Here is a 26,172-nt window from a genome sequence, read left to right on the forward strand (position 1 = left end):
GGCACTGTCGCACAACTCTACCGAGGTGCTGATTAAGTATATATCCGACTAGGTATCTGGCCGTGCAGATCTAGGGCACGGTTGTGACATGTTCTATTTCTAGGGTTTGGTTCCACGAAGAGTATTATGAAGCCTTTACTGCCTGGCTATTTTTATTCAATAGCTAACAAAATCAGAAGAGCATGCAGCTATTGTAGGGGAAACTTGAGTAGGTATTCTGAGAAATAGTTTAACTAGACTATAAACTATAAGATGCACAGTTCAATAAACTTTAGTTATACCGTTTTAATTATTAGAGCCAACCTTGATTACCTAGTTCTTTACTAGATTGAGATTAATCTGAGATAGAGTCCTTTAAGGCAAGCCAGATATTCTCGATGAGGCAGGCTTAAACAGCAATAAGCTTAATCGCACTTGCCTACTTGCCTATCTAGGTGCCTAAAAAACCAAGCGTGTTAGGGCCGACGAAGGAAGCTGCAACCCGCTAACGCCGTATGCGCACATGGCTAATTCTCATGTTGGTTGGTGCTGCTTGTCTGCTTGTGCGTCTCAATTTTTAGCGCTCTTTGACTGTTGCATATAGCCCGGTAAGCCTCCATTGTTCCCCCAAGCTTCAGCCGGGGGTGCCCACATTTTTTAGAGGAGGCAATTCGACGAGAGGAGGAAACATTTTCCAATCATTTTCTATGTTTTCAAGTTCTCTTTTCTTTTAATCCCCCCCCCCCCCTCTCTCTTCCCTCTTGGGCAATATTTCTTTTCTTTGTTGATAGTCTGGCTTCTCGACCACGGCGATATGTTATGGACCCCATGGCCGACGTCTGTTCCTACCGTCCTCTTCGTCTGCGCTTTGCTGGCCTGGTGGTTTATTGAGCCTAAGACGACTCATCTAAACCTGATAGTTGTCATCGGTTGCGTTCTCTTCTACTGGGCTGTGGCACCCGAGCTGGCCCAGGCGACACCCTATCAGATCTATCAGTTTAGCATCCACGCCGCCAAAATATTACGACTCGACGTTTTAATTTTGCATCATACCAATATGCTCGTCACCGGCATAGCTGTTGTGTGGTATGTATATTTCTATCCTGCAGCCTGCAGCCTGCAGCTCTCCGTATCTAACGCCGTCGCAACATTGCAGGTTGGCTCACCGAGCTGTCCAGACCTTAAGAAAGTCCGTCAATGAACTCATCGGTGTTCTTGGTGTCGAGGTGCCCGATGCTCCCGATGTCTCGTTAGCAGGGATCCGTGCCGATGCTGCTACGCTCAACTGGACACGTCCGCTGCCTACCCGACCTGTTGCAAAGTTCACGATACAAGTCAATGGCGTCAATGGTAAGTTGAAGGAAGGCAGTAGTCGTAACTCCGCACATGAAATTAACAGTCGCTACTCTAGTTGGCGATTCCGCAAACCAAGAGACGGCTATTACGGTCACGGGTCTAAAACCAAATCACTTTTACAACGTAAGAGTTATTGCTGTTGGGTATAACAATTTTCAAGCGGGCAGTCGCGTAATACGCCTACGGACATATGGGAGAGATGGTCGTCCTCAACTCGGAGACGGTCGTCTGCCGTCCAACTTTGTCCCCGAAGAGCAGCAGCTAGCTATGCCCAGTGATCATGGGGATGAAGATGGAGCTACTAGGAGCTCTGCTGCCGGTGTGGAAACAGCGTCCGTTCCGGATAATCCCGTAGTATCTATACGAGAAGCTAACCCGGCCGTTCTGACCGGCCCAAGACGAAACACCCTAACACGCAAGCATTCACCTTCTACGACTAGTATAGATCAATCTGTTAAAGATGCCCTAAGTAAAGATTCGGAGGAGTCGCTACAGGAGCTGGGAGAAAAATTCGAGAGCATTCGAAAAGAGATTGACGAGACGCAGGCGCAGATTGCCAAGGACGAGAAAGAGCATAAGGAGTTGATAGATGAGCTAGCGGAAGAGAAAAAGACAAAGAGGCGGATACAGAAGGAGAAGGACGACACGACTGAAAAATTGAAGAGGGAAATGGGCTCGACGGAACGTGCTATGAGAAGCGCGCAGCAACGGAAGTCCCAGAGGGAAAAGCTACTAAAGGAAAAGCAGGCCGAACGACAAAAGCTTCATGATGATATAGCAAAATGGGAGAAGGATATTGCCTCGATGCAAAAACGCCAAAGCGCTTTTGAGAAGGACCGGAATACTTGCCAGAAGGAAGGCGATGGCCGAGCTGAAGAGCTACGTGCTGAGATTACCCAAGCGCAGGCAAGCCTAGCCCAGGAAGAGATGGAGCTCAAGGAAAAGAGCAAGGAGCTAAAAGAGGCAGAGGAGCAGAGGAAGAAACTACCTGGTGGGGAAGAGAGCGAGGAATGGCGTGAGAAAGACCGTCAGATTAGGAGAGATTGGGAAATCCGCGCCAGGGACTTGCAACGACGGCTCTATGCAGCCAACAGGAAGCTACGGATGGTCAACGACTACGAATCTGCACTCCAGGCCCAGTTAACGGCGGCACAACAGTCCGGCCTCCCTTTCATGTACAATCAGGCAAATTCATCGGGGGTTGATTTCGACTTGGGGACGCAAAACCAGCTTAAGCGGCGAAGCCGGAACAGCAATTCGCTCTCCAACGTAGTCATGCCGTCTCCCGTCTTGTCATTTTCAATGGCGGATCGGCAATATGGAGCATCAAATACGTTCGGACCCTCTCGACCTCCTACCATGCCTCCCGGGTTTGCCCAAGGCCCGTACATAGAACACAACCCCGACTACTCCGGCCTATCCGATGAAGAACGCTTGCGACAACTCACTGGTGGTGCACCGCTCAGTCCTACGGCAACCTCATTGTTACCTGCGGGAATGCTTGACGATCTTGTGGACGATGAGCCCCCCAGTCCCAACTCTCGACCATCCCGCCATAATACATTTGGCTCGGCATTTTCTCCCGAGAACAACCCCCAGTCACCTACTTCTTCGACCCGCTCGCTTAGCATCTTTTCTAGCCCTCAAGGTTCCTCTCAACATTTACCATTCTCTCAGTATACCGGTGAAAATAGTGAGCGTCGCTCGCTCAAGGGAATTAGAGAGCTTAATGCAACGTCATCGCCCATCGCCCCGCCATCTCAATCTACAAACAGACGGAGCTTCTTGCCATGGCTTCACCGTGGCCCTAAGACGGTTGATGAACCACCGGCTCTAGGGTCTTTGAAATCTGTCCAGACTCAATCATTACCGCGTTCAGTAGAAGATGGAGACATCATTCCGACTAGGCGACGAATTAGTCTTTCGTCTGGTTGGAATGTATTCAATCGGAATTCTACGGGATCGGAAATCCTAGACGCTGGCAGTCCCAGCGCGAGAAGCCTCCATTCTCACCGATTTGGCCTCGCCGCGAACACTCATAGTATCGGAAGTAACATATTCTCAGAGCGCGATCCAAGCAGCCCTAGACCCGTTTCTATCGCGTCGTCTGAATTACCTCGTCCATCTACCGAGAACTCCTCCATTTGGACCCGGGGTCCTCAGCATAGTCGACTCTGGTCTGCCGACGATAGTCCGTGGGCAGCCTCGCGGAATCCGTCTAGGCGACCTTCCATCCATGGCTCCCCATCTGCTCTAAAGACCACTCTGGCTGATGCCGACGACGAGATTCTTGACGACTCTGAATTACTGCACGCATTGCCTAGCCAAGTGGGAGTCATTGGCACCAAACCATCCTCTAAGACGCTAAGCCAACGTCTCAATCCTGCTGCGCCTACCTTTATGGCGGGTTTATTCCGTACTAAACTTGATAAGGAAAAGGAATCGGATAAAGACTCAAGGGACTCGAAAGATAAAGGAAAAGGTAAAGCTCGAGATAGGGACTGGGCTAAAGAGAAAAGGCCTCGTGTTTCGCTATCGTCAGCGTCTGAAGCTGCGGCGCCTTCCATAGATGAGTCGCCATCAGAGTCCCGAAAATCTCGCGACGCATTCAGCATTGGTACACCGTCTGTCACCGAGTCGCGCGAGTCACTCACTTTAGATCAGCCGCTCTCTAACACTCTTTCTGACCAAGCATTCGCTTCTGGGAATAAAGAACAGGAAAGCGGGTTTAGAAAACTACTACGTAAGGGGAGTTCTTCGAAATTTAGCTTTACATCATCGGTACGCGGTCTGGGGGCTAAGAAAGGCCCAAGCAGCGTTACAAACTCTGATAAAAACGCATCAGTTGAACGCAGCAGCTTTGACGAATATGCGGAAGACAGCAGCGGTGGTGGCCCTGGATTAACGCTTGGTCGCAGCTATGAAAGCCTCCACAGCAGCCCATCTCTGGGACCTACGAGCGTGAGCAGACATGCTAAAGACAAGTCAGTCAGCTGGGGTTCTCGGTTCGCTATTAAGAAAAAGACGGGTAAAGAAAAGGAGAGTTTAGACCTTGAGAGAGAAGAATCTGCACCGAATACACCTGTGCTGGAGTAAGCTGTTGGGTGATAACGGTTATGTGTTTTTGACAGTCAGAGCAAAGCGGATATTGCGACATACCATAGCTTCAGAATTCATCAGCGTCTAAACTATTTATTCTAAGGATCTACAAAGTAAATACCCACGCGTGATGACATATAAGCGAAAATATACAGTAATATCTAGGTTAGCCTCTTATAAGACCTAGGTTAAGTTAAGGGAACTGAATTATTTATTATCGCTTAATTGCATATCTATGGACGATCTGGTGTTATCACGATTATAGTAGGCGGTGAAATATGGCAAAATAGCTAATGCAATTATAGAGCTACGGAGCTTCGCTGGTCTCACCACTAACAATCGATACGACCGAACGAGAAGTTACCTAAGGTACGGTCGGTAGCTCACAATCTTCAACATATAGAGAGCATGTAATGCTAAAGCGACAAATAAAAAATACTATCATATCCCGTCGACTTCGACTTCCAACATTCTCTCCCCGCCAACCGTCGACAGTCCATGGCCGCCGCAATGGCAGCTCAACAGCCCCCGATAGCCCCCGGCGGCAGCAGTAGTCGCAGTACGGGGAATAACAATAGGGGGACAGAAGATATAAGCCTGTCGGTGCCTTCCCGCAACCCGCTGCCGCTATCAGCGAGTCAAGAGGCGCAGGTTCGAGAGGTGTTCAACCAGCGCGTGCGAGACCAATGCGCAGACGAGATTAAAGGTCGGTTCGCTCCTCGCACGTATTTCACTCCCTCCCTACCTGCCTACATAGCAATTCAATTAGGCAAACCGAGCCATACCTGGCCTCTATATAATATCGGTGCTCGCCCCCGATATTTCCGAGCACAACGCTAACACGACGCACAGCCTTTGCAGACTGCGCGCGCAGCCGCACGCTAACGATCGCCTTCGCGTGCCGGGACGCCTCGCGGCGCATGAACGGGTGCATGCTGACGCACGCGACGCCCGAAGAGCACGACCGCGCGCGGGAGCAGTGGTTTGCGCAGCGGCAGCAGCGGGCTCGCGAGCGCGAGCAGAAAGAGCGCCGGAAGCTCGAGCAGGAGGCTTTCCATCGCGAGTGGTGGGGCTTGCCGCGGCGGGACCCCGAGGATGTCAAGAAAGAGCTGGAGAAGCTGGGGAGGGCCGAGAGGATCGGCGGGCAGACGAGGAGGAGACCGGCGGGGGAGGAGGAGGGGGAGGGGAGGCGGTGAGAGGAGGATGTTTATGTGTATAGGTACGTGGTGTATATGCATCTCCGGCGTTCACTGGCGGGATAAACTTGTTAATGAGTTCGGGGTTTGATTCCAAGATGGCTTCTCTGCGACGTTTTGTGTACCTCGTGAAAAAAAAGAAAAGGGGGTAATAGACAACTGCAAAGTCCAAAGTCAACTACTAGCACAAACCTATGACACTACAACGAGGCCTACGAATTATAACGAGAACTCTTCTATGTCAACCTCAATCATATAGTATTATTATGAGATACATCACAACGCGGAAGAAGGAACTTCGACTATGACTCTCGGCCCATGCTATTTTTATTTATTACAGCTCAACTACTCTTGCGAAATTTTCGAGTGACTTCTCTACCGACGGTCTTTTTGTCTACATTGTCCCATAACGCCAGCCCCTCTTTTCCGTTTATTGCGGAAATCCCATCGCTGCAACCTATATCTCGGCCAATCGATCTAGTTTTCCAGCGCCTCCTTAGGCAGCGTCGCCACCTTCTCCTGAAACAGCTTGTAAGCACCGGCCCACACCGGGTTGTTCTTCCAGTCGTTTAGCTTGAGCAGATACGGCAGCAGATCATTGCTGAATGACTCGGAAGATTCCCGAGGCAGCAAGCTGGGTAGGTGGTCAATGCTGATGACGCTCAGAGGAGGGTTCTCTAGTCCCTCGACAGGTACTGTGGGGTGGGTGAATGTTGTGGCAACGGTGTAGATAGGGACTATAGTACACGTCAGTATTGAGTATAGTTGGTAGGGGACTCGGTTTTAGGGAACATTAACTCACCAGGGTTGTAAGGGTTCGTTGTGTCAGCCGAGACATCGCACACGACACTCAATTGGCGTCCAGGAATCTTCAGTGAGTCCAGGTTGACAAAGTGGGGGATCTGAGACGACAGGTAGATGCAGTTTACAAAGATGTCGCTTTCGGCGATCTCCTTGAAAGGGCCACCCTTGGCCGTCTCAGCCAAATCCCACTTGAGGATCTGATCTGTGGGCACGCCAACCTTGAGGCACAGATCGACCGCACCACGACCGCATCGGCCCAGCGCACCGATGACGATGACCCTAGGTACTTTTCCAGCCTTAGCCTGTCCCGCAGCCAGATCTTTCTTGATATCAGCGACCAGCGCGTCCTCGTTAGGATAGCTCTCCACGCCGGGGAGGGGCTCGCCCGGGTGTGTCAGCTGCCAAGCCCAGTTCTTGATAGCCAGGGCACTGCCGCTAAAGCCAGCCTGGTATCCAAAAGCAGCGACACGACGTCCCGTATCGGGCTCCTGGAGAAACTCGAGATCGAGAAGGGTGCCACCGCCGCGAGGGAAGCGGGCAAGGACTGCTTCCCAGCCTCGCTGTTGCTTGTAGCAGTGTGCAAAGTGGATAAATACGTGCTTGAGAGGGACTATATCATTGATTAGAAATTAGCACCAATCTAAGTGTTGAAATATTCAAACCCCAACTTGACTTAACTTACACGCCTCTTCGGGGAGCTCCTTGAGACCAACAATAATATGGTCTTCGGGTGCGTCCCGCCAGCTGCCGGTAGGAACTAACGTAGCTCCAACGGCGCTGAACTCTTCATCGTCAAAGATTCGGACAGGGCTCTTCTCGACATTGACGACGTAACCAGCATCGATCAAGGCCTTGGTTGTGGTGGGGGTGAGCGCAGAGCGGTGCTCAAGAGGCTTGTCCTCTGAGCGTAGATGCAGGATTGTTGGAGCCATATTGGGTTCTGATAAAACCAATTGAGTCGAATGAGCAAGGTTTCACCGCTCACGATACTCAAGTATGTAAATAGTAAATAGTAAATAGTAAATAGTAAATAGTAAATAGTAAATAGAGAACTTTACTGTTAACTACTTGGAACAGGTGATGCTATGGCGGGGCAGCGATAAGTGATAAAGCAAGTGGGTAATAGTGGGTAATGCATAGTGGGATGATTCACAATTCTAAAATTTCACCGCCGATGTCGCCTGGCTTGATACGCTAGTCCCGAAGTAGGATAGGTCCCGGTGCGTTGGGTAGGGGCTAAGTCAAGGGTCTTTTATACATAATCCGTACATAACGTATAGGTACATATGAAACTAGAATCACTTATGACTTAACACTGTTTATTAGCATAATAGAGTTATGTAGGAAAAAGACCTACGATTAGTCTTTAAAACTACAAACCGCAAATATCCTTGACTACCAGTTACTCAATCTAATACCGTACAAGCCATTTTCTCTCTTCTAACCTAGCCAATTCCTATGTACCAATACTGAAAATGAAAATAGTCGAGGTGTAGTTGAATGCCAGTCAAGGGGTTAAAACGTTTATCGTCCTCCTAATAAAATGGGTGCTACAAGATTTAAAGTTAAAAACTACCATTTTAACGAGACAATAACACGTAGCACTGTAAATAAAGTCTGCGCCGGTGTAAGAGATCAAGTAGGCACTTATAGTCTTTCGGTTATATATGCCGCCCAGAACCACCAGAAAAGATCACAAAGCCATACCAAGCATAAGTCCACAGGCTTGCAATGAATGTATGCGCCCATGGCAAGAATACCAGCTAATCTAGGCTCTGTAAAGCTACCGAAATTTTTCAGGTCTTCCTCACTAACATCGGAATCTAGAAAGAGAAAAGAGATCATAAAGAAGACCAAATATAAAGGCTATAATACCACAAATGAAACGTCATCCGGCGTGGTGTAGTCCATATTGCGCATGAGGCGGAGCATCGAGGCCAGGACAACTGCCATGGTAATTGTTCTGCAAAATACGCTTTGGGATCTTTCGGGGGCCATTTTGATGATTTGGTCGCAGTTGGTTGGATGGAAGGAATGCGGTTTTGCTATCAATTATGAATTCCTTCCTGCATAATTTGTGTATAGGTAGGTGGTAGGTGGTAAGTGATAAGTGGTAGGTATGCATATTGTATGGGATTTTAGGTAGGAAGTCCTTCTTTTATATCGATGTAACTTAATTATTCAAGTCTTTAACTAAATTAACTTTATGTGTACTTACCATAGCGGGGTAGGGTGGGTATAAAAAACTGTTCTATAATTGAAAAGCGTTTTTTATAATTTATGCACACCCTAACAGTTACCCCGTTTTTTATATAAGAATAATTTTTAAAAGAAGAACGTTTTTAAAATTAAAGGCATTTTTTGAAAAGTAGATTTAAAAGGTGTTAAAAAGGTTAAAAAAATCAAAAAAATCAAAAAAGTTAAAAAATATTATTATATAATTAATACGTATTAAATAAGCGTTATATAAAGTTTAATTCATTATATTTTTAATAATTTAATTAATTAAGATAAAAATTATAAAAATATATATTACACCGTTATTTTACATAAAATTAAAGATTTTTAAATCACTTAACATAATTAATTAATTTAATATACCTTTTTAAATATAATTAATAAATTAATTTAATTTAAAATATCTTAATATTCTTTTATTATTTAAATTTTTAACAATTTAATTTTAATCCGAAAAAAATCTTTAATCATTTTTAATTATTATTAATACGCATTTTTTACTTTATAACTATTTTGCCATTTAATTTTTATAACCGCTTTACTTATAAAAAATCCTTAATATTTATTAAAACTAATTAAATCTTAAATTATTTATATAAATCTTTTATAAAAATTTTAATAAATTTATTTGCAATTATATCTTTTAAAATAATATAATTTATTTTAATATAATTTTATTAAACTTTTTAACGTAATTAATAATTATATATATTTACATATTTTAACTTAATTTTTAATTTCTTAATATTTTTATTAATTAACTTAATTATTTATTTATGTAGGAAGGACCAGGTATGGGTAATAATTAGGTAAGGATTAAGTGTACACCAATAAGCGTACGGCAAAGGAAAAGGAACACACGGTACTGAAATGAGGCTATCACGATCTGTTGTTGCTTGTTGTTAAGTTGTGTGTGTGTGGGTTAGCTTAAAAGGTAAACCTTTTTAGGCTTAGCCCCACGCACGTGGTGGCACGTGACTAGATTACATAATTGGCTATTCCTTATATTTTAACAATTTATTATTACAATTAATTTTAAAAATATAAATTAATTTTATAATAAATATAACTTTTTTTACCATTTATAATAAAATTAATAATTTAACCTTTATAATAAATATAATTATTATATTTTACTTATTAACTTTTTAATTTATTATACTTTTAAATAACTTTATTATATATATTTAAATATATAATTATTATAATATATAAGATAAATCTTATATATTATTAATAATAATAAATATTTTTAAATAAAATTATTTCCTTATAAAGGAATATTTTTTTATTATTAAAATACTTAAGATTTAATTTAAAAATTTTATAAAATTAATTATTTTATTAATTAATGGTCGTGTGACACTGACATAAAGGCACCTTACTGATGATAAGGTGCCCTTATCGTAGATAAAGGAGGAAGAGATAAAATACTCGACTTTACTGGATAAAGGGGTTGGGTATCCACTATTATTGGAATATAAGAACATGTTATACCTAGCTAGCCTCAGATAGATTCTTCCCTCCTTAGACATCTCAATACACCAATCTTAACACCATTGATTTACTTGCTATTGCTTTATCGTTATTATTATTATTCTTATTTACGTACGTACCTACCAACATTAATATATATAAATTAATTTAACTAAATAAATTATTTTTCTTAATTTTTTATTATTTTAATATTTAAAAACCATTATAAATTGTTATCTTTAATAAATTAATAATATTATTAATATAAATAAATAATGAACAAGACTTAAACGTCTTGGCCTTGGATCAAGCCTTATTAAACCTAATATCAAGGACTTTTAAATGATAAATGATGAAGGAAAAGGAATGACTTGTATTAAAAGTGGATGATACTATGTAAAATGGGTGTGTGCGACCATAAATGGTACTTATACTAAGAATATGATCACATGATCAGGGTCAAGGTCACCTGATACACCAGCACCAGTTCAATATGTAATTATTAATGTATATTTTTATATTTATTTTATTATAAATATTAGCCTTACTATTTTTTTTTAAAATTTTATACCTGGTTAAAATTTAATATCGTATTTAAAATTAAAGACTATATAATTTTATCTATTTTCTTGAATTAAATATAGATATGCGAAATCGTTGATTTTGTATGGGAAATGGGTGGCCCCCATTAGAGTGGCCCCGGTAAGGGTGGTTTGACTTAATTAAAATACCAAGTACCTTATGAAGTTGGTGTACTACTATTTTGATATGGATCTTAACCTACCTAAATAGTTGTGCGTATGCCTTTTTTTTTGTCTTTAATCTCAAAGCGCTTTAGGAACCTACCTGGTAACTAAAATACAAAGATCATACGGGAGCACTTGTAATACCCAGAAGAGTATCCACACCTCCCAAGACATATCAACATACTTTCACTCAATCATTAACGGAAATAATATGAACCTTAACCTAGGTGGTTGATCTTGTTGATTTTGAGTTATCCCCACCACCTCTTTCATCATTGCCAAGTCTTCAATTGGTTGTGTCGTATACATGTGCAAACTGCTATGCAATTGGCTCCTGGTACGATAGCGCTCCAAGTAAGACCAGGGCGTTGTACGATGATGTTTTACTCTTCTTAGTCAGACTGGAGTGAGGGTCATATTCTGTGGGTTCTTACCGCGTTAGAATATCCCTTCCTCTTTCTGTATATAGGTTGATGGGTCCTCAAACAATTTCTTGTTAATCACTTCCTAGAACACTTGTTTTCTTACACGGCCCGTTCGCTTGACTTAACCCTTCTACCGAACTATATTGGCCTATGAAGCTTCATCCTAGACAATTTCATAAGCAATAGATAGTCGTATATATCTAATTACTAATCTAACAAATGTCTGACATTTCACAATCCACGATCGCCAACCTGGAGAAGGCTGGGTTAGGGGGTATCTTGTACAAGCCCGAGCAAAAGTCTTACGAAGAACGAGTTGCCTCGTACTGGTCTCTCACCGCACAGCTGAAGCCATGGGCTATCATTCAGCCTCGAACTACAAAAGAAGTTTCCAAGGCCTTGCAGACCCTGGTTAACACCACAGACTGTAATTTCGCTATTCGAAGGTTAGAAAATGTCCTACACGGGATTTCTATTAACAATCTGCCTTATGGATCAGGAATACCTGGATATACTCGAAGTACCGTAATACTGACACAAATTTGTGGGATAGTGGCGGCCATATGGCATGGGCTGGCTCTAACAACATTGAAGCCGGTATTACTATTGATCTCGGTCTTCTGACAACGACGACCTATAACCCAGAGACTAAGATCGCATCTATTCAACCGGGCAGCAGATGGGTAGATGTGTATACGGAGCTCGAAAAGCGTAAGAAATCCTAAGAATGTTGTCGTGTTGAAGATTTAGAACTGATAAGAAAGTTGTAGATGGAGCTATGGTTGCCGGTGGTAGAGAAGGCCTAGTTGGCGTTGGAGGTCTTCTAACTGGTGGCGGCAAGACTTTTTATACCTGTCGCTATGGGTTCGCGTGCGGTTTGTGGCTCCCCACGGTTCTATTTCTTAGAATATTCGCCGATTTGAACCGTAGCAGAACTCGCTAACAGTACAGCTTTAGATCAAGTAATTAACTACGAAGTCGTCTTGGCTGACGGTAGTGTTGTGGAGGCCAACAGGGAAACAAACCCAGACCTCTTTTTAGTATTGAAAGGCGGCTCTAATAATTTTTGGCATAGTCACCCGATTTGACATGACAACATTTAATGCAAGCAATATCTGGGATGGGAATATTACCTTTCCTAAATCGGCCACCGATATGCTCGTTGAAGCGTTCGTTGACTTCACGAAGAATCTTGCGTTGAACCCAGATGACCATATCCTAGCAATGTGGACAATTCTACCTCAGACAAAAGACCATTTCATCACTATGGTATTGACTAATCTCGATGGCGTCGAGAATAGTAAATCCTTGCAGGGGTTCTTGACTATCCCAGGTGGTCAGGGAAACATGACAACGAGTACAGTAGCCAAAAAGCTAGTCGACTTCCTTGTACCTTCAGGCAAACAGTAAGTCAAGAGCTATAAATTAGCAACGTTGCTATGCTGCTTAAATCATGGTTTATTGACTAATATATCTCATTAGCGATACATGGTTTACACTTACCTTCAAGCTTGACGCTAGGATCATCAAGAAGGCGGCCGAAGTATTTGAAAGTTTGGCCGAGGAATTAAAGAGGCAGATTCCTGATGGGAACTTTTACATCTCGATGGTATTACAACCGCTGCCAAGGTCATTTGCACGCCACTCTGTGGCCCGGGGAGGCAACATGTTTGGGATTGAGCGTTTGCAGGATGACTGCGTCCTTTTGGTAGCAGCTGTCGAGGTTGAGACCCCTGAAATATCATCTCAGGTCGGATTTCCTACCCTAAAAGCAGCCATCGCCGAGATCGAATCGTATGCTAGATCGCTTAACGGTGATATTGGGTTTTTGTACCTAAATTATTGCGACGGGTCGCAAAACCCTTTCAGCACCTACGGAGAGGAAAATATCAAGAAGATGAAGGAGGCCTCAGCGAAGTACGACCCTACGGGGATTTTCCAGGCCAGAGTTCCAGGGGGGTTCAAGATCTCAAAGGTAGAATAAGCATCTGATAGTTGATGTTTCATAGAATGAAAGAGCTGCATTTTGAACTTGGACAAGTTGCGGGATACATATTTTCTATCCACAGTGATTTATGATAGGCATGATCTAATCAAGATTGTAATAAATTCTGATTAATGCCCAGGACTTCGAGAGCACAGTTAAGAATGCGTTCCAAGAATTTATCAATGTAGTCGGCACTACGCTCGACACGAGAGCGTAAAGTCGGGTGATCGTAGTGGATAATTATCTAACCTTTCCGTAAAGCATTTTTAATGCGAAGATCTTCATCTTCTCTGGTTGTTACAGTATCACAGAGCTTAATGAATATATATTGCGTTTGAAGCATGTCTAATACGCTTATAATTGCATCATAATGTAGTTGAAAAGAAACAACTGTTACAAGAGCCGCCTATCAAGCAGATAATCCTGGGAAAATAGGTATACATGTGAATCATGAATACGGCTTGGCGATTCTACCTCGCGTAGAAGTAATTTTACTTTAATATAGGTGAAAACGTTTGATGTTAGTGTTAGAATCATCTCCTTTCTCGAGTACGAACGCGAATACGCCTCCTGCGTTTGACGTGGTGACAAGTCTACACTACATATACTCTCTGTACAAACAAGAATATATCAAAAGGACTTCCTCTCGTCAACTAATAATGCAATATCGAATATGACACGACCGCTTTGACTAACTCGTCGCAGATCCAACAATAATGTCACCCATAACGAAGGGGAAACCATAGCCAACCAATACCTAGCTCTAACCCTTGGTAGTAGATCCGATGTCACCCCATCGAATGTTAGAAAATATGACATGCGTGTCAGGATGCTGAGCCTGAATGTTGGAGGGAGTACTCTCTTGAATATTGCAGGGTCCATTGTTGCCGGCGTCGAGCCAAGACATCTGCTGTGCAGCGTCGTTCCAGATACTCATCGCCAACACCACTGTGAGGTATAAGTCAACCACATACGTTTCAAGAAGACAGCCGCTACTTACTTCCTCGTCCTAGAGCTTGGCCCATACCAGAAAGCCCGCCAAACCCGTTGTTGCAGCTGCCGATGGAACCGCCGTTGACCTGCTTCCCGTTCTGGATGTAGGTGCGGGTTATTTGCGTCAACGTGCCACTGCCGACGAATTGCGTCACGGCTGTGAACGGCTTGCTCGTGTCGACGGACCCTCCAGTTGCCCAGAGGTTACGCTGGCCGCTCGCGTATGGGTTGTACCCGCAGCCGGATTTATCGCAGTTGTCGCCGCTGCACGGGTGTGGCGTCATTGCCGTAGCCTTCGCGTTGGCTTCGAGGATATCCATCTCGTTGCAGCAATAGCCCTGACATTGGGCGTCGCAGTAGCCCTGGCCAGATGCCGCGCCGCCCGATGATCCACCGCCGTCGGCCTTCATCTCCGAGAGATAGAAGGCCCCATTCTCTCCGCAGGGGACGGCTGAATAGTCGACATCCACGGAAAGCTCCTGGTTGAGGAGGCTCATCATGACGTATTTTCCCTCAGCGTCTAGGAGGTATATGCGCGGGGACGCGGGATTGAGCGTGCCGCCCGATTTGACATAGTGATACAGTGTCACAGCGTCTTCCGATGTAGAAACTCCCATGGCAGCATAGTCAGCTGCTGTTCTTGAGCCAGCAGAACCTTGGGCATACTTAGAATCCTTGTCTAGCACGACAGAAGTATTCTGCTGAACGCAGCCTCCTGATGTGGTGCATTTCCAAGTTATTAGAGGAGGATGCTGCTCAGAGCTTTGGGCGACAGCTACTCCGGCTAGCAACGAGCTTGCTAGGCCAACGCACAGAAGTTTGAAAGACATCTCGTAGTGTGTAGGCTATCCAGTACCTCTCGAGTCTGTGACTAAGACTAAAACAGCACAGAATATAGGAGAAAGATCCTCACATTTTGTACGTACCAATTGATTCCTTTTAATCGATTACCGCCTCTATGTAAAGGGGATACCTCCGCATTGTCTCATCTATTTAGGCTTGATGCTTGACAGTTGTCGATATGCCGGCCCACCGGGGCTATTCAGCTCAAAAACCGGGATATGCGAGGAGATTGTAACATATTACGGCTGAATGATAGCTGTAACGGCATATATTCGGAAAACACCCTCCGCACACTTACTCCTTACGGCAACTACACCCATTATGTCGACAAGTATAATCCATTATGATACTATTTGATCCTGGCCTTATAAACTTACCTAGTTTGCCAGCTTGAATGTCTCTATAGGTACCCGGCCTGCGGATAGGCTAGCTACATTTGAAATTGTTAAATTGTTAGCCGATGTTGGAGTCCTGAATAAATGATATATTGTCGCGAATAAATTATTAAGAGTTGGAGAGTATACGATCCTAATTGTATTTAGCATATGCGCAAGATCCTTTCGCTTGTTGAAATGGCGTAGTAGTAAATGATAGCAAACATCTTAGCATACCATTGTATTGTTGTTTATATCAACTCCGCGAATGTCAAAGAGTCATGGGATTGTTCTCCACATAATTTACAGCTATATAAACGAAGCCAGACTTCTTCTTTTACACTACTGATGTCACAATAATAATCTAGGCTTAGCTAAAAGTAGAAACACCAAGTTCCATTTATATATATCAAGGTGTATAAGTATAACAACCTCAAATATATATCAAAATACCTGAAATCGGGAAAAGCGCTAGTTACATGAAATCATACAACGATAAATGTTTAAATATTAGCTTGTGTCCAATGTATAATATTCTTATAAAAAAGAATTAAGAAAACACTTGGGCTGTTACGCATAGAACTATGTACTACCTATCTATGATTGGACCACCAGACAGTATACCCTCGCTCTGTTTTTCTGTCTCGATTGGCCTAATACGGACGCCTATCGTACATTAGATTATATTCCTATTTGTTGAAAATGGAATATTTCTCTAAACCCCCGGGTTTTAATGATGTATGAATATATGTTATAGGACCGATTCCAACGTTGATAATTCTACGTAGATATCTAAGTACCTAATGTATTGCGATATGTATCATCATTTATTATAGTTCGTATATAAGAGATATATCAAATGGGAAGAGATTCGGAACGAAACCATAGTGAAAATTGGTTCTTATCTTATTCCAATATGTGTTTATTTGTCTGAGCCATCTCTCCGATGAGCTGATTCAGGGGTGTCAGCCGCTTATTTTATGGTTAGCTGATGCTAGGTAGTCAATGTGTTAAATGGGATACTATTGCTGACTTTCTGGTTTACCTAGCGCTTTAGCTGTATTTTCAATGTCTTTCTCCATGCGCTCTTGGGAATATTTAATGGCCAAGTCCACGTTGGCATTTCTGTCGGGGAGCATGACATTCCTATTTCCAGAATCAAGTGGCTCTCTGATAAAGTCATCGAGGCGTGGGTGAATTGGTTCCTCCGGGGAAATCGCAGGATTCTGGCCAGATGCTGCGGGTTGGCTCCCGGCATGGCTATACCACTATCAGTTATGACACCTAATTTTACAAGGATATATTGAATAGAGATAACTTACTTGGTTAGAGACTTGTCCTCGCTTAGATGATTTACAGAAGACATAGTGAGCTGGAAGGATAAACGGTATCGGAATAAGGGATTAAGCTCCGTGGAATGTTTCTATGACTAGGGCATAGGTATGGAGTCATTCTTATATTCAAGATCATTAATACAAGCGTCGGAAATTTCGTCGGTACAATGCAACTAAAGTCTTATTCATAAAGTCCTTGAAGATCCAGTCTCAATGCCCTTCCCGAGGTATTCATGTTAGAGGCCTAGATTATCGAGGCAAAAATATGGAGTGAGCCCAATAGGGTTTAAACAGAACTACGGGAATCTTAATGCTTGCGCATATTGTTACATAGTATAGGGCTGAAAGCTCACTGCACGCATCTCAGGTGAAAGATGCTGAAGTATACGTGGCTGTAAATTCGCTTGATATTGCCTTATTCTTGCCTAAACCCATGTTATTATGGTGCTGTTACTCTTGTCTGCTCTCGAGAAAATGCGGTTTGTGTCGGGGGAGCAGACGATCACACCCGATACCTCTCATTATAGAAAATAATGCTGCAACGCAAACGCGGCCTTCCCGGTCCGTAGCAGTAGATATGATAGGTTTCAGTGCATATGTCCGATTTGACACTTCTGCATGTGCGGCCTCATAGCCCGCAGCCAGGGAAGGTCTAGGCGTCCAATGAACAAATACCTACAATAAGGGTTTTATGTAACGGGATCCTAGCCACAACGCTATTAAGTACTCCGGTCTTATTTATATACCTAGGTATGCTTATTCCCAGATCTCCTACTTCTTCACAATATTAGAACTACTGGGCTGTTACTAGGGCTTGAATAGGTTACAAGAGGCGTGTAAAGGAGTATTGGTGTAGCTTCACAGGAAAAGTTTTCCGGGATTCGGTGACAAATATTTAATATCCTAAAGTACCAGACTGTCCAAACAGAGCCACCATCTCGAAGGCTACCGGCACATACCGAGATATCAACTAGCGCGTCTTTTTACCGCTTATTTTGAGGGGTGAGCACGGGGCCGTGTTTGGAATGTAACGGCGCTAATATGGAAGAAGGTAAACGTTACTGACATATCTATCATAAGTCCTTTAAGACTATCCGATAGAGCCCAACCTCATTCAGCTCGGAATTCCGCCCCGAACCCTTCAGTTTAGAGAAGAAGGTTCGCATGCATTTACTTAAAACATCCATCCCTTATGATGACAAACGAGGTCTCCGGCATGATATCCGTACCGTCCGGCAGACAGGCGGAGTATGGTGGGGCCGCCAAAGTGGACCGCTTGCCTGGTATGAAAAACGTTCAGCATGGTGGGCATATTGCGGTAATGATATGCCTATAGCTTCACTGATCTATGCATATAGGGGGATACATGTGCTACCTGGTGTTTACAATGGAACATTGAGAAAAAAAAAAAAAAACATTGTGTCAGAAGCAAAACGTCATCAAGTTCGCGAGGCTGTAGGTACACAGGGAAGAATCCTTCTTGAAACGGTACAGCGAGGACGTGACGTACATAATGCGGTGAGATATCACTGCAATTTACAACATATCAGACAAGAGGTATTATCAAGTGCCGGGCTGAAAGGCCGAGGCCAGCTACGATACAACCTCCAAGATTAGTAAGGCTTGATTGATAATAAACCTAATTATATCAACTAATTATAACTCCTGGTGTTGCATTGTTGCTGGGTTTGTAAAAATTTCTTTTTCTTTTCCCTCCGTCTCAGAGCCCCACGCTCAACAAAGCCGGACACGGTTACCAGCTCATTCGTTGTCCAACTTTGCCAACAAAAACCAATTGTCTTAAGAAATTCATTCAAGTAAGTTTTAACAAAAGAAAATGTGCTAAGATGAGCCAAGACTTCCGGAAGAGCTATAGTTTCCAGACTTAGAAGCTACTCCCGAGTAGGTGTCCGAAGCTTCTGGTTTGAGAGGTTACTTGCTTGCGACAATTACGGAGGCGCCTATTTAACAAGCCGGTAAAATGCCGAAGAGGCTCTGGAAGGAAGATATAGGACAAGGCGTCCTATAGATGATGGCAGATGCTCCTCATGACAAATCTGCACTTGTATAATACCTCGTAGACAGGATACAGGGCTGGTTGTCTTGGACTTGTGATGATTTATGAGATAGTTAATACAAGTTGAATACGAGTGAAAGAAGATACCTACCATACCTACCAACCTACGATTGAATATACCATCGCGGACCCCGAAGTATCTCGGGAATACTAGATTAAGGGATTACAATATAACAAGCGAATCTGTATTCTGATGATAATGTAACTAATTTTTTGGTTGTTTTCAGCTTAGCAAAGTAGAAAGATTGATTGGAGTCAACGGGCACTGTGTTATTCCTACATGTACCTACCTAGGTACCTAGGTAGTTATTGCTACCTATGTTTCTTATGTTCCTACCTGTTATATTCGTAAGGCAGCAGCTAAACTTCCTCATGATTACGCCATTTAACTTTATGGGATTTTGTTCAGCCGCAAAAGGTACGGACCCATCCGTTGATCTTGGATGTCACATGACCTAAGGTCATTGGACCCACTTAGTGTACACATAAGTATACATATCTTACAGATATTAGATGGATATTCCTCCTAGATACTTCATAATACAACAATAATAAGGATAATATGACACACCATTACATTGGATATCCCCACAAATGCACGTGTACAACCTATCAAAGCTTCGGTTTCGGCCAAGACTAATTATTTACCTAGTGTAGGTTCCTTGGTAATTGATCAAGTAAGCATCAACCGATGGACCATCCACCATCCAACCTAACCAATGTCTAACCGCTGTCCAACGACATCCAACTTTACATTATTTCACGTCCTCACCACTCTATCCTTCCGCCCTTATATCCCCCCATAAACATGCCCCCAAACCCTAGCCAAAAAGGTACCGGCAAGAAGAATGCTGGTGCCATCGGAAAGCGTAGTCGAAATACGACGCCCATGTCTAGCCTGCCGTCCAACGCGAGCATCCCACCTGTTGATACTATAGAAACCGAATTCTTAGACCTTAGATTAGAATCAGTCCGTACTATAACCTACGATGACCTAATTGATACCACCACCTCGAATGCCGTCATTCCCGATTCCAAGAGCCTCGATGGCCTAATTACGCGATTAGGGAAGCTCAATGAAATAGTTGAACGCCGAGGAACATGGTGCGACAAAGGAATGAGACTCGTCGCTGCCCAGAGAAAAACACATTATGACGAGATGGCTTCTGTCAGTAGAAGAGATGATGCGCGTAGAGAAGGCGATGATGATTCGGAAAGAAGAGCAAATAAGAAGAAGCGAAAGGGCAATGACAGCCTTGCCCCTGGAGATGCGCATACTGGTGAGTGGCATTTGCATGGCATCTACATGACATCTACGCTGTCTAGCTCGTAAAATTACAGTTGGAAAACAATGGTCGTGGTGCAATTCACAGCCCCTCATATTGCGCATATCCTCTTTTTTTTTTCTTGTCGTCCATGTCGCGCGACTACACCAATTTTTCTTAATGTTGATTCCTCCCCCCACTCTTCAAGAAACACGCTTAGCCATCATCTTTCAACACCAAGATTACTAGCCCGCGCTAACAACTTCATTTTAGAACGCTCATCTCCTCTACGCGGCTCTAGCAAATCGAGAAAACACTCCCGAGACAACGATTCAGCTAGCTCTTCACTTTCACCCGTCGCACCCGCAACACCCGGCGCAATGGAGGTAGACGAGAAGGCGAAACTTGACAACAAAGCCGAAGATGATTCTGATTCTGAGGATGAAGGCGCTCCACCCCGCCGAGAGGCTCCTCAATTCCAAACCTTCGGCGAAGATCCGTCGACCTTTCCAGATCCTACGGTTTACGAGATCCGCCCAGCGACACCTGGAATGACTATCGACGAGTTGAAAGAGTTGTATTCCGTTGCTGTCTTCCCCAGATCTGACCTCGCCGACATGATCGCGGGCGATCCGCCCGACAAAGACTTTAGCAGCGCCAAGCCATCGAACCAGATCAGCTTCAGCACTTTTTCGACCTACATCGAGCCGTACTTCCGTCCGTACATCGAAGAAGACCTAGCTTTCTTACGAGAGCGTGGAGACCGACTTACACCTTTTGTCATGCCTAAACGAGGCAAAAGACATTATAGTGATATATGGGCAGAAGAAGATGGCGCTATGGCAATTGATTCGGGTACACCGGGAAGAGACAAGCTCGCCCCTAATCAAGCCCGTGGCACTATCGACAATATGGACGACGATGTCGCAGAGAGCGACAAGTTATCGGTCGGCCCCGTCTTGTCACGACTGCTACAAGCTATGCGGCCCGAAGCTCGCGTGCAGCCGACCGAAGATAAGCCGATGATAAACGGAGTTAATGGGGACGTCGAGATGAAGGAAGAACCTAATGGTGATTCCAATTCGGGTATGGCAGGCGAAGAGAGTAAGAGCGTACCACCAGCCACCTTTATGACCGAATCGTCAACCGAAGCCTGGAAGAAAGCTACGCACCCCAAGTTAGATTACTCGCAAGTAGACGAACGCATCAAGCTAGAACTGCGTAATATCGGTTTCCTTCCGCTGGAAGGTTTCGACGGTGATTACGATGGACACTATGATGACGAAGTCGCCGCCCGCCTACGCCTCTTGCAAGACCGTTTACGCGAGCAGATGCTTATCAATGGTGCGCGCAAGACCCGATTGACCGATTTAGTTAAAGAAAGGATGGCCCATCAGGAATATACCACCATCCTCGAGGACCTTGACACGCAAGTCCAGGGAGCGTATCTTAAGCGGACGCGCACGATGGGTAAGAGCAAGAAAGCGAAGCGACCGGGTGGTGCTGGCGGCGGCAGTCATCCGGCTGGAGGCTCCGGGACGGGTATGGCTCGACCAGGTATCGGCGACGTGACCAAGACTCTAATGGAACGCCGAAAACGATGGATCGACGCTGTTGGCCCGGTGTTTAGTGACCCTGCTCTTGGCAAGGTTCCCCGTTCGTCGAATCCCGACAGTACGATCTTCAAACCGGAGATGATGGCTGATTTCATGAAGAAGGAGCGGCAGGCTTGGGACGAAGAGGTTGAGGATGAATAACAGGTAGACATTCTCTATTCTTGCATCATTACATCATAGTTTTCTTGGAGGCGCTGGGTAGGTTTACTTTTACTTGTACCTTATGATACCAAATTGGCGTTTAGGGGTAAGCAAGGAGTTTTGTGAGGAGCGATTTTGGAGAAATGCGATGCTTATGTGCCATGGAATTTCTACCTTTCTACCTTATTAATTTCTACCGATGCGATGGGTTACTAGCGTGAGTTGTAGCCTGAGTTAGAAGTGGAAGTTTAGTAGATTACCTGTATTTCAAGATACCACTCTCGCTATGTATGCGTGCATAGAGTTGCGGGGTATCAAAGGCGCTAATGCTAAGCTAAGGTATCTGCGTATGCGAGTGGACTGACGAGTGGACTGAAGCTTGAATACCCCACATAGATAAGAGCCTTGGAAGCTATAACTCAAAGCTACTTAGTACCTAACCTATCAATTTATCAATTGATGAATAGTTGTATTACATACGAGCTGAATAAAACCAACATCAAGCCGTCTTACAACCCTTTTTATGGTTCATTCCTTAGGTATTCATCTAACTCTACGAGAGTTATGATCGTGTAGCGACCTGAAGCAGTCTCTATCACCGCAAATATGCATCTTGTGCCGAAAGAGGTCCGTATTAGTTATTCATCTAGTGTAATGAAGCAAATGAGATGGTTCTAGTTCTGGACTAACATTATATATTCTAGCTTGATAAGCTTGTCATCTCGCAACTGGGCTTCCTAGCTCAGAAAAGACTTGCTAGAGGTGTCAAGTTGAACCATACCGAAGCTACTGTAAGCTTCCCAAGATCCTTACAGGGAGCATAGCTCTTTAATAGAGTAATCGCATAGCTAATGAGTTGGTCTAACTTGACTGTAGGCTCTTATTGCGAATAATCTTCAGGAGCTCATCCGAGATGGCCAGCACAGCGTTGCCGACCTCATGGCGATTGGGTCTACCATGCTAGGCCGGAGGCATGTACTTCCCTCCGTCGTCAGCACTCTCAACGAGATCCAAGTCGAGGGCACATTCCCGTCAGGAACCTATCTCGTAACTGTGCACAACCCCATCGCTACCGATGACGGAGACCTAGAAAAAGCCCTATACGGTAGCTTTCTGCCTATCCCCAATCAAGACCTATTCCCGGCCGCCGAGCCAAGCGCCTATGAACTCACCAAGCAGCCCGGCGCCGTAGTGGGGGTCAAGGGGCGCATCACCCTTAACGAAGGTCGGAAACGCATCAAGCTCCGAATCACGAGCAAAGGCGACAGGCCTATTCAGGTAGGCAGTCACTACCACTTCATCGAAGTGAACCCGCAGCTCGAATTCGACCGCGGCGCCGCGTACGGGTTCCGGCTCGACATCGCGGCCGGCACGTCCGTGCGCTTCGAGCCGGGTGACACCAGGACCGTGAACCTGGTCGAGATCGGCGGAAACCGGGTTATACGCGGGGGCAACGGGCTCACTTCGGGGCGGGTGGAGCTCTGGCGGGCAAACAGTATCGTGGCTGCGTTGCAAAAAGCCGGGTTTGCGCATGTGCCAGAACCCACGGGCGGCTTGGAGTTGGTGGATGCGTTCTCGTTGGACCGCGAGAAGTACAGGACCATGTTTGGTCCTACGACGGGAGATTTGGTGCGCTTGGGGGCGACGGATCTTTGGATCAAGGTGGAGAGGGATTTGACGACGTACGGTGACGAGTGTAAGTTTGGAGGTGGCAAGACGCTACGAGAAGGTATGGGGCAGATGACGGGGTGTTCGGACAAGGATAGCTTAGATATGGTGGTGACGAACGCTCTGATTGTTGATTATACGGGTATTTATAAAGCAGATATAGGGGTAAAGGATGGTCTTATCGTGGGGATTGGTAAGGCTGGTAATCCGGATGTTATGGATGGCGTAACGGAGGGGATGCTCGTGGGTAGCTGTACAGATGTTATTGCGGGAGAGGGTAAGATTATAACGGCAGGTGGTCTGGATACACATATTCATTTCATATGTCCCCAACAGGCGTATGAGTCCATTGCCTCGGGAATTACGACGATGCTCGGAGGCGGTACTGGGCCCAGGTAAGAGATCCCGCTTCTACTCTAGTACTTCAGTTATCCGGGGTGGGATGAGCTGGTGAGTTATAAGCGACTAACAGCATCCTCTTCAAGCGCTGGAACCAACGCCACTACCTGTACACCAGGGGCCAACTATATGCGGCAAATGCTACAGGCGTGCGACCAGTTACCTCTTAATATTGGAATTACGGCGAAGGGCAATGACAGTGACCCGAGGGCTCTGCGTGAGCAAATTCTAGCAGGCGCCTGTGGTCTCAAGCTGCACGAGGATTGGGGTACGACACCGACAGCTATCGATTCTTGCTTAACTGTATGTGATGAGCTTGATGTGCAGTGTCTAATCCACACGGACACACTCAATGAGTCTGGGTACGTGGAGTCAACAATTGCGTCTTTCAAAGGGCGAACAATTCATACCTACCACACGGAGGGTGCAGGAGGCGGGCACGCCCCTGATATTATTAAAGTCGTGGAGTATGATAATGTACTACCGTCGTCAACAACCCCGACGAGGCCGTACACGCGGAACACTCTGGACGAGCATCTCGACATGCTTATGGTGTGTCACCACCTGTCGCGAAACATCCCCGAGGACGTAGCATTTGCGGAATCCCGTATCCGCGCTGAGACAATCGCAGCCGAGGACGTGCTACACGACCTAGGCGCCATCTCCATGATGAGTTCGGATTCCCAGGCAATGGGCCGTTGCGGCGAAGTCATCCTCCGAACATGGAACACGGCACACAAGAACAAAGTTCAGCGCGGCCGGCTGCCCGAGGACGAGGGCACGGAGGCGGATAACTTCCGCGTTAAGCGATATATCAGCAAGTACACTATCAACCCGGCTGTCACGCAGGGTATGGGGCACCTAGTTGGTAGTATTGAGATTGGGAAGTTGGCTGATCTAGTGCTCTGGGACCCGGCGTGGTTTGGCGCGAAGCCGACAACGGTGGTTAAGAGCGGGTTGATTGCTTACGCACAGATGGTTTGTCCCCCCTTTTCTTTTCTTTTTTTCTTTTCTCTTCACACCTACATATTACCATACATGATTCTAACACTCCCCCCTCAGGGCGACCCCAACGCCTCGATCCCAACGGTGCAGCCGATAATCGCGCGGCCCATGTTCGCGCCGCTGGTGCCGCAGTCCAGCGTGCTGTTTGTATCTTTGGCTAGCATGAACACTGTGACCTCTGAGTACGGGCTACGCAAGCGCGTCGAGCCCGTTCGCGGGTGCCGCTCCGTCAGCAAGAAGGACATGCGGTTTAACGACGCCATGCCCAAGATGCACGTCGACCCCGAGCGGTATGTAGTGGAGGCGGATGGTGTGCTGTGTACGGCGGAGCCGGCGAGCGAACTGCCGCTTACGCAGGCTTGGTTTGTTTATTAGTGCGGGTGGGAGATATGCTAGATAGGAAGATGGGGGGGGGGGGGGGGGGTTGGAGGAAAGTTGAGGCTGGGAAGAGGGTTAAGTGTCTGGAGGTTTTGGGAGTGGTCTAGTGGCTGGGTTTAGCGTTTACATATGAAAAGGGGGATTAGCTATGGGTAGTATGGGTAGTTGGCTGTAGTTATAACTGGAGGTAGGATCTGTACGTAAACTCTCGGCATGGGAGATACCTAAATGGATGAATATTGTTCATGGCCAACTCCAATGATAGAGGGACAAGTGAAATGCCCAAGTACATGGCTAGTTTTAATCCTGGTACTGGTGTCCAATCCTATCAGGCTTGATATCCTTCTTTTAGTGGATGAGAGAATGCTGCTGTTCTACTATCTAGGTTAGGTATATAACTTAGTGGCCTGTTTAACTGGGAGCTTTGCTGCATGTACAAGACCTGTTTCTGGACCGCTGGTAGTAGATTGATGTAAGTTGATTGGTCAGCTTGAGGAGCGCCTGTAAGGTAGGTACCTATACATGGGTATATAGAGGGATGTCCAGGTAGATCAAGAATACCGAATACAGATGGCTGTCAGTCGAAGTCACTAGGCCTTACGGGGACGGGGACATCTGCGTGGCTCCATATCCATGGAATAGAATAGTCATTTAGATATATAGGTACCTACGTTATCTATCTACTCTGATAGAACCGTCTTAAAAATGCATCGATGAATTGCGTGCTGAGTTGTTGAGACACAGCCCTAGAGCAGTATAATTTCTGCTGGCCG

At 45.2% G+C, this 26,172-nt stretch overlaps 7 protein-coding genes across 7 annotated transcripts; 4 read left to right on the forward strand and 3 right to left on the reverse strand.

Annotated features, from left to right (window-relative positions):
• The first annotated feature begins 4,672 nt into the window (after positions 1-4,672).
• On the forward strand, positions 4,673-5,789 carry F4813DRAFT_72331 (cytochrome c oxidase biogenesis protein Cmc1 like-domain-containing protein). The gene is made up of 2 exons (XM_049248830.1): positions 4,673-5,140; positions 5,287-5,789. Exons 1-2 carry the CDS (start codon positions 4,933-4,935, stop codon positions 5,628-5,630), a joined length of 552 nt encoding a protein of 183 aa, XP_049099694.1. The 5' UTR covers positions 4,673-4,932; the 3' UTR covers positions 5,631-5,789.
• Positions 5,790-6,107: 318 nt separating this feature from the next.
• F4813DRAFT_380808 (Formate/glycerate dehydrogenase catalytic domain-like protein) lies at positions 6,108-7,366 on the reverse strand (the record flags this gene model as incomplete). Its single annotated transcript, XM_049245600.1, has 3 exons — positions 6,108-6,367; positions 6,433-7,044; positions 7,117-7,366. 3 exons carry the CDS (start codon positions 7,364-7,366, stop codon positions 6,108-6,110), a joined length of 1,122 nt encoding a protein of 373 aa, XP_049099695.1.
• Positions 7,367-11,538: 4,172 nt separating this feature from the next.
• F4813DRAFT_380809 (FAD-binding domain-containing protein) lies at positions 11,539-13,303 on the forward strand (the record flags this gene model as incomplete). Its single annotated transcript, XM_049245601.1, has 6 exons — positions 11,539-11,765; positions 11,873-12,030; positions 12,090-12,194; positions 12,277-12,393; positions 12,488-12,725; positions 12,802-13,303. The coding sequence occupies 6 exons, from the start codon at positions 11,539-11,541 to the stop codon at positions 13,301-13,303; spliced, it is 1,347 nt and encodes a 448-aa protein (XP_049099696.1).
• A 336-nt stretch (positions 13,304-13,639) lies between these two features.
• F4813DRAFT_359376 (glycoside hydrolase family 7 protein) lies at positions 13,640-15,439 on the reverse strand. The gene is made up of 2 exons (XM_049243323.1): positions 14,307-15,439; positions 13,640-14,254 (listed from the first exon to the last, which is right to left on the reverse strand). Exons 1-2 carry the CDS (start codon positions 15,127-15,129, stop codon positions 14,070-14,072), a joined length of 1,008 nt encoding a protein of 335 aa, XP_049099697.1. The 5' UTR covers positions 15,130-15,439; the 3' UTR covers positions 13,640-14,069.
• An 885-nt stretch (positions 15,440-16,324) lies between these two features.
• F4813DRAFT_359377 (uncharacterized protein) lies at positions 16,325-17,328 on the reverse strand. Its single transcript, XM_049243324.1, has 2 exons — positions 16,839-17,328; positions 16,325-16,776 (listed from the first exon to the last, which is right to left on the reverse strand). Exons 1-2 carry the CDS (start codon positions 16,880-16,882, stop codon positions 16,539-16,541), a joined length of 282 nt encoding a protein of 93 aa, XP_049099698.1. The 5' UTR covers positions 16,883-17,328; the 3' UTR covers positions 16,325-16,538.
• Positions 17,329-19,483: 2,155 nt separating this feature from the next.
• Positions 19,484-22,392, forward strand: F4813DRAFT_359383 (histone acetyltransferases subunit 3-domain-containing protein). The gene is made up of 3 exons (XM_049243325.1): positions 19,484-19,523; positions 19,580-20,207; positions 20,466-22,392. The coding sequence occupies exons 2-3, from the start codon at positions 19,736-19,738 to the stop codon at positions 21,947-21,949; spliced, it is 1,956 nt and encodes a 651-aa protein (XP_049099699.1). The 5' UTR covers positions 19,484-19,523; positions 19,580-19,735; the 3' UTR covers positions 21,950-22,392.
• F4813DRAFT_359385 (urease) lies at positions 22,393-25,425 on the forward strand. The gene is made up of 5 exons (XM_049243326.1): positions 22,393-22,576; positions 22,654-22,740; positions 22,826-24,012; positions 24,103-24,994; positions 25,079-25,425. Exons 1-5 carry the CDS (start codon positions 22,556-22,558, stop codon positions 25,394-25,396), a joined length of 2,505 nt encoding a protein of 834 aa, XP_049099700.1. The 5' UTR covers positions 22,393-22,555; the 3' UTR covers positions 25,397-25,425.
• Positions 25,426-26,172: the final 747 nt, after the last annotated feature.

This window comes from Daldinia decipiens (genome assembly GCF_022478715.1).
Source record: "Daldinia decipiens strain CBS 113046 unplaced genomic scaffold F4813scaffold_16, whole genome shotgun sequence".
NCBI lineage: Eukaryota > Fungi > Ascomycota > Sordariomycetes > Xylariales > Hypoxylaceae > Daldinia > Daldinia decipiens.